General features: G+C 45.1%; 2 protein-coding genes across 2 annotated transcripts; one reads left to right on the top strand and one right to left on the bottom strand.

Moving 5' to 3' along the window:
- The first annotated feature begins 1,040 nt into the window (after positions 1-1,040).
- Positions 1,041-1,247, top strand: LOC124515544 (small proline-rich protein 2G-like). The gene has a single exon (XM_047084504.1). It carries the CDS (start codon positions 1,041-1,043, stop codon positions 1,245-1,247), a length of 207 nt encoding a protein of 68 aa, XP_046940460.1.
- Positions 1,248-3,884: 2,637 nt separating this feature from the next.
- Positions 3,885-4,091, bottom strand: LOC124515545 (small proline-rich protein 2G-like). The gene has a single exon (XM_047084505.1). It carries the CDS (start codon positions 4,089-4,091, stop codon positions 3,885-3,887), a length of 207 nt encoding a protein of 68 aa, XP_046940461.1.
- Positions 4,092-11,689: the final 7,598 nt, after the last annotated feature.

The following is an 11,689-nucleotide window of genomic DNA, read 5'->3' as shown; positions in this document are numbered from 1 at the left end:
GTGCATCACGGCTGTCAAAGAATATCTCAAGTTCCCTAGTTGCCACATGACACTGGCATGGGGAGGGTGAGACAAGGTCCAAAGTGAATCACTGAGCCTTCCCCAATGAGGGTGAGGAAGATCCTGGACAAGGAAGTTTGGTGATATCCACATTAGTGTGGCAAGTCATTTCTGAGGTTGCATGCAGATGGTAATTTGGTTGGGAAATAAGTGCGTCATCCCAGTCCTGGACTGTCACCTGCCTGGGCCCGCCTGGCCCTTATAAAAGGACTCTCCACCACACTGGTGTTATCTTCTGGAGACACTGAGGCATACATCTCCTTTGAAGCCTCTGGTGAGTACAAGCCTTAGAGATCTTTTTTGGCATTTGAATAGTGTGAGGATTTAATCTGGGAGAACAAGTGACTGTTTATTTTAGCCGATTAAAGTCCGTGCATGGGGAAGAGACAATAAGGAGGTCTGGGGGGTATTTGGAAGGTGACCGTGAAGGTCATGACAGAAATGGAGTCAGAGGTACAATCCTAAACTGACTGACAACAAGAGAGACGAGGTGTTGTCCTGTGGCCTATACCGTGCACGTTCCAAGTGCATCCCTCTCAGGGCTCTCGGTCCCTTTGAGTGCTGGGTGGGAGTCTGGGCAGTCCTCCTCGAAGCCCAGGGCTCAGAACCCCAGTCACGTCAGTGAGACCAGCAACCAGGGCTCAGAAAGCTATCGGTAGAGGTCTGTTTGGGGATTGGCTAGAAGTTTCGTATCTGGGTTCTTTGTCTCCACATGATGTTTGTATTCACACAGCACACAGGCAATCGTGTCTGTACAAAGTGATAGACAGAAACATTAACCAGAAAAGACCGAAGAGCTAGGGTAAGAGGTGCTCAAAGGGAAGGGTGAAGGAGCCACAGAGAATCATACAGACAGTGTTAGGGAACAGAGGGTCCTTGCAGGCTGCAGGGTCCGTGGCTCATTGTTCTGCCAACAGGACTGCCTGTGTTAGGAATGCTGTTGTCTGTTTGCATCTCAGGCTCCTCGCTGTCCAGGAACGATGTCCTATCAACAGCAGCAGTGCAAGCAGCCCTGCCAGCCACCTCCTGTGTGCCCTGAGCCTTGCCCACCCCCAAAGTGTCCAGAGCCATGTCCCCCTCCTCCATGCCCACCTGTGAAGTGCCCACCTCCACCCTGCCAGCAGAAGTGCCCTCCTGTGCAGCCGTGCCCCCCCTGCCAGCAGAAGTGCCCACCCAAGAGCAAGTAACAGCAGCAGGATGCATTATGACCATGAAACAACAAGACACAGGGTCTCCTGTGGATGTCTCAGGACTCCATCCCCTTCCCTTCAGCCACGAGCACAGAATGCATGTTCTCTGACTTGCCACCTGGGTTGACAGCGGACAGAGAAAAGGATGGGTTCCCGAAGCTGATACCACATTGTGGGAAGATGAGCAGTGGGGTCGTGGCCTAACTGCACTTTGCCATCTGTCTGTCTGTGATCTGGGTGGTGATCTCTCCCCTGTGAGCCTTTTGGTATCTCTATTTGTTTGCTTCTCCAATAAAGCACACGTGTCATGGTCGAGACCACATTACTTTTGTTTGTGCTTTGTGTTTGTAATCTCTTCTGTCCACTACACCACATGAATGTTCCTTTCCATTCCTATTGAAATATTTATTAGAGTCAAGCTTTCCCATCACTGAGTTCAGTTTTGCCCAAAATGTGTCTTGCGGAATGGGTACATCAAATGATTCTCTTTTACTGATTTTAAACTCACTTCTAGCTCTTTCTGATTTGTATGGCCCTGAAAACAATTACTTAAACTGTCTCAGCTTCAGTTTCCTCATCTGTAAAAAGCAGGAAAGATTGTTTTCTGCTCAGTGCCCTCACAGAAATTAATTTGTTCACAAGTGTTTCCTGAGTATCTGCCATGTGCCAGGCAAGCAGTCTTCCATGTGCTACAGAGATGATCATAGTGGCCCCCAAATCCTTGAGGGCATTACACACACACGTGTGCGTGCACACGTGCACACACACACACACACGACCAAGAACAGTCATTTGTGGGTAAATTTTAGAGAAAATTGTTTAGAAAGCCTCTTCCTAAGTGACTTTTGGGAAAGACCTGAGTGAGTAGAAGAGTGAGCCATGAACGTATCAGGGGTACATCCTTCCAACGAGAAGACATCGCAAGTTCCAAGGTACAGCACAGTGACAACAGGGACACGGGGAGAACAGTGATCTAGGGGACACCTGTCTCCTTATGAGGTGAGAGAGGTAAGGTCTCAAGGATGTAGTAATGATTTTGTGATTTGCTCAAAGGTTGACCACCATATAATGCTGGTGGTCAAAGTCCTAAAATTTACATCTATGTAATTCTCAACTATCATATTTGTACTTTTTACCCATCAGTGTAGAAATGTCTCTAGAAATCCCAGGTAAATTTTCCAGTTTTTGAAACTTCGTGTACATGAATTATACTGCATGCCATCATTGTTGGCACCATTTTGGATTTCCGCAAATAGTGTATGAATGCTCCCTTTTCAGACAACGACATACCAAAATTGAAATCAACATTATGTAGTTTTAGTTCACTCATTTTGTGTTTTGGTATGTCGTTGTCTGAAAAGGGAGCATTCATACACTATTTGCGGAAATCCAAAATGGTGCCAACAATGATGGCATGCAGTATAATTCATGTACACGAAGTTTCAAAAACTGGAAAATTTACCTGGGATTTCTAGAGACATTTCTACACTGACGGGTAAAAAGTACAAATATGATAGTTGAGAATTACATAGATGTAAATTTTAGGACTTTGACCACCAGCATTATATGGTGGTCAACCTTTGAGCAAATCACAAAATCATTACTACATCCTTGAGACCTTACCTCTCTCACCTCATAAGGAGACAGGTGTCCCCTAGATCACTGTTCTCCCCGTGTCCCTGTTGTCACTGTGCTGTACCTTGGAACTTGCGATGTCTTCTCGTTGGAAGGATGTACCCCTGATACGTTCATGGCTCACTCTTCTACTCACTCAGGTCTTTCCCAAAAGTCACTTAGGAAGAGGCTTTCTAAACAATTTTCTCTAAAATTTACCCACAAATGACTGTTCTTGGTCGTGTGTGTGTGTGTGTGCACGTGTGCACGCACACGTGTGTGTGTAATGCCCTCAAGGATTTGGGGGCCACTATGATCATCTCTGTAGCACATGGAAGACTGCTTGCCTGGCACATGGCAGATACTCAGGAAACACTTGTGAACAAATTAATTTCTGTGAGGGCACTGAGCAGAAAACAATCTTTCCTGCTTTTTACAGATGAGGAAACTGAAGCTGAGACAGTTTAAGTAATTGTTTTCAGGGCCATACAAATCAGAAAGAGCTAGAAGTGAGTTTAAAATCAGTAAAAGAGAATCATTTGATGTACCCATTCCGCAAGACACATTTTGGGCAAAACTGAACTCAGTGATGGGAAAGCTTGACTCTAATAAATATTTCAATAGGAATGGAAAGGAACATTCATGTGGTGTAGTGGACAGAAGAGATTACAAACACAAAGCACAAACAAAAGTAATGTGGTCTCGACCATGACACGTGTGCTTTATTGGAGAAGCAAACAAATAGAGATACCAAAAGGCTCACAGGGGAGAGATCACCACCCAGATCACAGACAGACAGATGGCAAAGTGCAGTTAGGCCACGACCCCACTGCTCATCTTCCCACAATGTGGTATCAGCTTCGGGAACCCATCCTTTTCTCTGTCCGCTGTCAACCCAGGTGGCAAGTCAGAGAACATGCATTCTGTGCTCGTGGCTGAAGGGAAGGGGATGGAGTCCTGAGACATCCACAGGAGACCCTGTGTCTTGTTGTTTCATGGTCATAATGCATCCTGCTGCTGTTACTTGCTCTTGGGTGGGCACTTCTGCTGGCAGGGGGGGCACGGCTGCACAGGAGGGCACTTCTGCTGGCAGGGTGGAGGTGGGCACTTCACAGGTGGGCATGGAGGAGGGGGACATGGCTCTGGACACTTTGGGGGTGGGCAAGGCTCAGGGCACACAGGAGGTGGCTGGCAGGGCTGCTTGCACTGCTGCTGTTGATAGGACATCGTTCCTGGACAGCGAGGAGCCTGAGATGCAAACAGACAACAGCATTCCTAACACAGGCAGTCCTGTTGGCAGAACAATGAGCCACGGACCCTGCAGCCTGCAAGGACCCTCTGTTCCCTAACACTGTCTGTATGATTCTCTGTGGCTCCTTCACCCTTCCCTTTGAGCACCTCTTACCCTAGCTCTTCGGTCTTTTCTGGTTAATGTTTCTGTCTATCACTTTGTACAGACACGATTGCCTGTGTGCTGTGTGAATACAAACATCATGTGGAGACAAAGAACCCAGATACGAAACTTCTAGCCAATCCCCAAACAGACCTCTACCGATAGCTTTCTGAGCCCTGGTTGCTGGTCTCACTGACGTGACTGGGGTTCTGAGCCCTGGGCTTCGAGGAGGACTGCCCAGACTCCCACCCAGCACTCAAAGGGACCGAGAGCCCTGAGAGGGATGCACTTGGAACGTGCACGGTATAGGCCACAGGACAACACCTCGTCTCTCTTGTTGTCAGTCAGTTTAGGATTGTACCTCTGACTCCATTTCTGTCATGACCTTCACGGTCACCTTCCAAATACCCCCCAGACCTCCTTATTGTCTCTTCCCCATGCACGGACTTTAATCGGCTAAAATAAACAGTCACTTGTTCTCCCAGATTAAATCCTCACACTATTCAAATGCCAAAAAAGATCTCTAAGGCTTGTACTCACCAGAGGCTTCAAAGGAGATGTATGCCTCAGTGTCTCCAGAAGATAACACCAGTGTGGTGGAGAGTCCTTTTATAAGGGCCAGGCGGGCCCAGGCAGGTGACAGTCCAGGACTGGGATGACGCACTTATTTCCCAACCAAATTACCATCTGCATGCAACCTCAGAAATGACTTGCCACACTAATGTGGATATCACCAAACTTCCTTGTCCAGGATCTTCCTCACCCTCATTGGGGAAGGCTCAGTGATTCACTTTGGACCTTGTCTCACCCTCCCCATGCCAGTGTCATGTGGCAACTAGGGAACTTGAGATATTCTTTGACAGCCGTGATGCACTTCCATAGTTAGAGGTGGTGCCTGCCCTACTCCCTGGCTCCCCGAGCACCTTAACTGTAAAACTTACTGCCCCATTCAGTTTCACCTGCCCAGCATCCAGCTTTGTTCCCTTTGATAGTAGAGTAGACAGTAGGGTGAGCTGACCCTTCCTTGTCCAAGACCTTAACCCTCGCTCACAGTTTTCCTTTACAACTAACCCTTTTGACCATGTCCTACTGGTCTCCAGGCTCTTCTCGACAATTAATTGGCTTGAAGAGACCACAGTCTTGTCTTGGTTCCTAGGTGCTGATAGCCCTAGGCTGGGCATGTTGTTACATGGCTCCATGAATGGCCTTGAACAGGACAGCACAACCCCTGTTTTCTAGACCACTGGCTCGGCCCCTCCCAAAGTCTCCACACTTGCAGATTTACACACTGATGTGATGTGCTTTCTGTGGTCCTCATCGGGGGGGGGGGGGAGGGGTACTTGTGGTCCACTAGACACCCAAACTCATATTCTCTCACTTCTTCAAAACTGACTCAGTGCCTGAGCTGCCCCCATTTCGCAGCTTTTTCCTTCATGCTCCCCAAACAGCATGTGTTGCTTCCTTCTGCAAAAGTTAACTTGCCTACTCTCTATTAGGCTCTCTGTTCTGAACTGGCATTTAGAGGGACTTCTAGACATAGTACATTCAAGAAAGGAAGCTCCATAAGCTATTTACCCCACCATTCAATTCATGGGTGTTGTTACCTAGATAAATAAAGCATGGCCAACACAAAACCCATGGATAACCTCTTAGTATTCATTTGTTGAACCACAGTAACACCTCGGCTAATATTACTCACTAGGCCTCATGGGGAAAACATGAGTGCCTTGGCTATGCAGACGTCTGTAGGCACCACTACCATGTGGCCTGAAATATTTCCTAACCTCCCTAAAGATCATTTAACATCTCTGTAGAGTAGAGGTAAGAACTACACCGGCCTCCTAATTTCTTTGACCTCAGTCATAGAGACATCCTTCTAGAAATGTCTCCTCAGGCAAGGGACACAAGAGAAAAATTAAACTATTGAGTCTACACCAAAATAAAAACCTTTTGCACAGGGAAGGAAATCATCACCAAACAAAAAGGCCACCTACTAAATGGGAGAACATATTTTCAAAAGATACATCTGATAAGGGGTCAATACCCAAAATATATGAAGAACTTACACTAGACAACATCAAAACAAAACAAAACAGATAATCTGATTTAAAAATGAGCAGAGGAATTTATCCTACATTTTCCAAAGAAGACATGCAGATGGCCAACAAACATATGAAAAGATGCTCAACTCACTAATCCTTACGGAAATGCAGATCAAAACCATAATGACATATCAGCTCACACCTGTCAGAAGAGCTCAAATCAAAAACACAAGAAATAACAACTGTTGGCAAGGATGTGGAGAAAAAGGAACCCTCGTGTATTTTTGGCGGGAATGTAAGTTGGTATAGCCACTGTGGAAAACAGTATCGTGGCTCCTCAAAAAATTAACAGTGGAATGACCATAAGATCCAGTAAATCCATCACTGGTCATTTACCCAAAGAAAACAAAAACACTAATTTGAGAAGATATATGCACCTCTATGTTTATTGCAGCGCTATTTACAATAGCCAAGATCTGGAAGCAGCCCAAGTGTCCATTGATTATGTTTGTTGCAGCATTATTTACAATAGCCAAGATCTGGAAGCAGCCCAAGTGTCCACTGTTAGATGACTGGGCAAAAGAGATGCGATAAATAAATACAATGGAAAATCATTCAGGCGATAAAAACAAAATAAAAAAAAAGAACAAAACAAAAAATGAAAAACAAAAACAAAAAGCAAAACAGAAGAAAAACAACGAAACCTTGTCATTCATAACAACATGGATGGACCTGGAGGGTATAATGCTAAGTGAAAGTCCGAGAAAGACAAATACATGTGATTTTTATGCATATGTGGAATTTAAGAAACAAAACAAACAAAGAAAACAGAGACAAAAAAGAAAGCAGACTCTCAAGTACAGAGAACAAACTGGTAGTAGTCAGAGGAGAGGTAGGTGGGAGCAGGCATGAAATAAGTGAGGGGGTTTAAGAGTTGTGATGAGCGCTGAGTAATGTATAGAATTGTTGAGTCACCACGTTGTATGCCTGAAACTAATATAACACTGTTTGTTAGTTATACTTCAATAAAAAAGGAACTACATCTGCCTCAAAAGTTTGCTGCAAAAACTCAGTGAAATACCTAATATGAGGCACATTACGTGATAGGTCTTCAAGAAACGGAGCTGTCCATATATCTGATAAGGGTTTAATTTCCAAAATATATAAGGAACACCTTCAATTCCATAGCAAAAAAAAAATGATAACCTTAATTTTTTATTTATTTTTAAACGTTTATTTATTTTTGAGAGAGAGAGAGAGCAGGGGAGGGGCAGAGAGAGAGCAGGGGAGGGGCAGAGAGAGAGTGTGAGACCTAGAATCTGAAGCAGGCTCCAGGGTCTGAGCTGTCAGCACAGAGCCCGACATGGTGCTGGAGCTCATGAACCACGAGATCATGACCTCAGCCGATGTCTAACAATGAACCGACTGAGCCACCCAGGTGCCCCAATAACCTTAATTTTTAAATGGAGAAACTATTTGAATAGCCATTTCATCAAAGACATAGACAACCAACTGCTACACGTAAAGATGCTCAACATCACTTATCATTAGGGAAATGCAAATCAAAGCCACATGCGATATCACTTCATGCCTGTTAGGATGACTGCCATAAGAAAAAAAAAAAAAAAAGGACAGTAACAAATGTTGGTGAGGCTGTGAGGTTGTAGAGAAAAGGGAACATTTGTACACTATTCATGGAAATGCAAAATGGTGAAGCAACTATGAAAAACAGTATGGAGGTTCCTCAAAAACTTGAAAAATAGAACTACCCTATGATCCAGCAGTTCCTTGCCTGGCATTTACCCAAAAGAATTTAAATCAGGATCTGGAAGAAATATCAGCACTCTCGCATTCATTTCAGCATTACTCACCACACCTAAATGTCTATCAGCAGATGAATGGATAAAGAAATATGGTATATAGGTACAATGGAATATTATTCAGCTATAAAGGAAGGAAACAAGGAAACACTGCCATCTGAGACAACATGGATAAGCCTGGAAGATGTTATGTCAAGAGAAATAGGCCAGGTCCAGAAGGATAAATACTGCATGAATCCCCTGAGTGGGGTATCTAAAACAGTCAAACTCATGGAGGTAAAGAATAGAATCATGGGGGCGCCTGGGTGGCTCAGTCGGTTAAGCGGCCGACTTCGGCTCAGGTCACGATCTCGCACTCTGTGAGTTCGAGCCCCGCGTCAGGCTCTGTGCTGACAGCTCAGAGCCTGGAGCCTGTTTCACATTCTGTGTCTCCCTCTCTCTCTGACCCTCCCCCGTTCATGCTCTGTCTCTCCCTGTCTCAAAAATAAATAAATGTTAAAAAAAAAATTAAAAAAAAAAAAAAAAAAGAATAGAATCATGGTTGCCAGGGACTGGGTGAGGAAAACAGCGAGGTGCTTATCAACGGGTATAAAATTTCAGTTATGCAAGATAAGTCAGATCACAATATTGTACTGTGGACTTAAGAATCTGTTAGGTGGGTGACCTCATGTTAGGTGCTCTTACCACAATAGAATTTGTTTCAAAAGAAAAGAGACGTGAGCCCTAAAAGGTAGAAACATAATAAGGTAAGGTAAGACACTAATCACAATACCTAAGAGAGACTGGCATTGTGTGGATAAGGTCCCTCAGGCTAAGATCTTTCCTGCCCCCCCTCTCTTGCAGCTGACATCACTGTTAATCAGAAGGCATTAGTGGGATATACCTTCCCTGTTTCTTACCTCTGAGAAGGGTCTCCTCTGCCTGAAGCGAGCCTTCTCACTTAGGGCTCTTTACCCAGAAGAATGCTGTGCACCATCTGCAGTATGTCCAACTCCATTGGTGGGAAAGGTACAGGGAGAATGTCGGGGGATCAACATGGGGGTTTGAGGAGGTAGGAACCTTCATGGGTTGCACCCTGTTCCTGAACTAACTCTCTCTCTGTCTCTCTCTCTGTCTCTGTCTCTGCTCTGTCTCTGCTCTGTCTCTGTCTCTGTCTGTCTCTCTCTCTGCAGCCCAGAGGAGCAGACCAGAGGATGGTTAGTTGGTCTCGCCTAGCACCCTGAGGTTTAGCATTAGAGTCACCTGGACGGCCAGGCTGACATCTTGCAGGGATGCCAGAAGGAACGGGGATGCTCTTGGGATGGCTGAGGCAATTCCAGAACATTCCTTGTCATGTTGAAATCCTAGAAGCTACAGGTGGTACCTGCTGGAGTAAGGGAATGACCTAAGGATCCTGTGATTCACAGCAGTTCTCCCGACCCAATTTTAGACCTGCTTCTCTTTGACTCATGAATTACTAATAGATTCCAAAGTTATTTTCACCAATAAATTACTTGGGTTATCATTTATGTTTGATAAACTGGAGGAGGATCAGACTTTCTTAAGATGAGAAGACTTGATGAGGTTTACTGTCTTCAGAGAGAGGGATGATTATTTCTTGATTTGCAGAGATGGTGAGTGAAAGAGAGATGACCCTACATTTAAATAATGGTACTCCACCCACTCTGTTCAAATAGGTTTTATAACTATTAATAATACATGCAAGTATTCAAAAATAAATAAGAAATACAACATATAAGTAAAGAAATCTGTTGGCACACATTGTTAGCAAATTGGCATGGTATTCACACAATGATTAGGTTTCAATCCAGAGTCTTTGTCTGAATCAGGTGTGTAACGCTGAGCAATTTTCTTAACACTTCTACAGTTCTCAGTTTCCTCTGAAGAAAATGGCGATAATAGTACTTCTCTGACAGACTTTTTTGTACCGTGCAAAGGATTATTTAACACAACTCTTAAAGGTTGGAAATGGCAAAGCTGAGAGACCTGGTCCCAAAGTTCCTCATTTGCAAAATTTGATTTTGAAGGAAAAGACAGAGGTATGTAATGGGTATTAGATAAAGAAAGAAAGCAAGGAAGGTAGAGAGGTGGAGGGTAAGGGATAGGAAAGAAGAGGAGAGGGGAAAGAGAGATGATTGTATTTCCCAAGGGCCCCTTGGATTTGACTTAACATTTATAGCCGAGTTCTTTATGTAAGTAACTTCATTGTTGACACTGGGATGAGAACACATTTTGTCCTCCAAGTGTCAGCAAGGTGGTCCTCTTCCCACACATCGTGTGAACATCCAGCGTCCACCCTCTCTATAAACTTTCAGGCTCCCAGGAAATGGAGTTATCTTGACTTCCGCCCCGCCCCGCTCCGCCCCGCCTCGGGTTTTGTGCGGTTTTCCCATCACACACACCCAGTCATGCCAGCTTCACAGACTAAGTATTTCTGGAATCCACTTCACCCCTTCTGTGCTGACTACCATGGCCCTAGTTCAGGGCCTCCTCATCTCCGCTGGATCATTACCACTCCTTCCCGACATAGCTGTCTTCCCCATTCTTGTTTGATTCAAACCCATCTTCTGCATTGCAGTCAGAGAAATTTCTTAACAAGTCTGAGCTGACCCTGTCACCTGCCTGCCTACAACACTTCAGCTTAGCAGGATAAGTCCCTGGTCCAACACACAGCCATCTCTTGCCCTCCAGACCCCTTCCTTGTTGTTCCATCCATTCCTTGATCCGTGTGCAGTTACAGTATCAGTCTTCTGGTAATTTTCTCACACACCATCTTCTTCTCCCCCGCAGGGCCTTTAGTCATCATTTTTACCTGGATACAATGGACACCATTCTCAACAAAGCCATCACTTCAGTGAAAAGCCTTTCTGGATCCCTTCCACTGGGACAGGTGTCGCACCTGAGAGTCTCCTGAAACTGGCTGAGCCTCACTGATGATATCCATCCTCCTTCAGTGGGCTTTCCACTCACCTGCTTCTCCCCCAAGCCTGCAGCTCTTCCGCCACAGGGACTGTAGCTTCCCCATTCTGCACGTGGGACACGTGGCCAAGACCTGAACAGATCAGATGCGGAAATAGTATCTGTTGAATAAATAAATGGTTTAGGTTCCTAAATTCCGTTATCTTACATGGGCTTCACAACAGTCTTGTGACTTCCCGGGAGGAAGACCATTTTACCACCTCTGAGACAGAAAAAAAAAAAAATAATAATAACACTTAACTGCAGTGCATTCTCTCTCCTTCCTCATTCCCCCACCCCACCCCTCACCGCCTGCTGCTGACTATTCTTGTGTGCTACTGAGTTGCATAATGGATAAAGAGGAGGACATAAAGAATTACAGAAATCCCAGATAGGTTAACACTAGGATGGACAGGACAACACTTGCAAAGGAAAACAACTGAGCTGGAAATGGGGAAGGATGGGCAAGAGAAACAAAAGCAGCAAACACTGAGCAAACACTGCTCTTCGGAGCATAAAGGAGCAAGTGAGGGAGAAATACAGGCAAGATGTGAGAAGAGAAGAGGGGAGAGGATGGGGCGGGAGAGGAGAGGACTGGAAGTTAAGGGCAGT

This window comes from Lynx rufus, unplaced genomic scaffold (genome assembly GCF_022079265.1).
Source record: "Lynx rufus isolate CCGP_SWC_20201006 ecotype Redwood Valley unplaced genomic scaffold, mLynRuf1.p SCAF_2, whole genome shotgun sequence".
Lineage (NCBI taxonomy): Eukaryota > Metazoa > Chordata > Mammalia > Carnivora > Felidae > Lynx > Lynx rufus.
Note: the sequence above shows the minus strand (reverse complement) of the source record. Positions and strands in the feature narration are given on the sequence as shown.

Bases quoted from the DNA above. Each gene is read 5' to 3' on its own strand.
- LOC124515544 (XM_047084504.1), top strand. From the start codon at position 1,041: ATGTCCTATCAACAGCAGCAGTGCAAGCAGCCCTGCCAGCCACCTCCT.
- LOC124515545 (XM_047084505.1), bottom strand. From the start codon at position 4,091: ATGTCCTATCAACAGCAGCAGTGCAAGCAGCCCTGCCAGCCACCTCCT.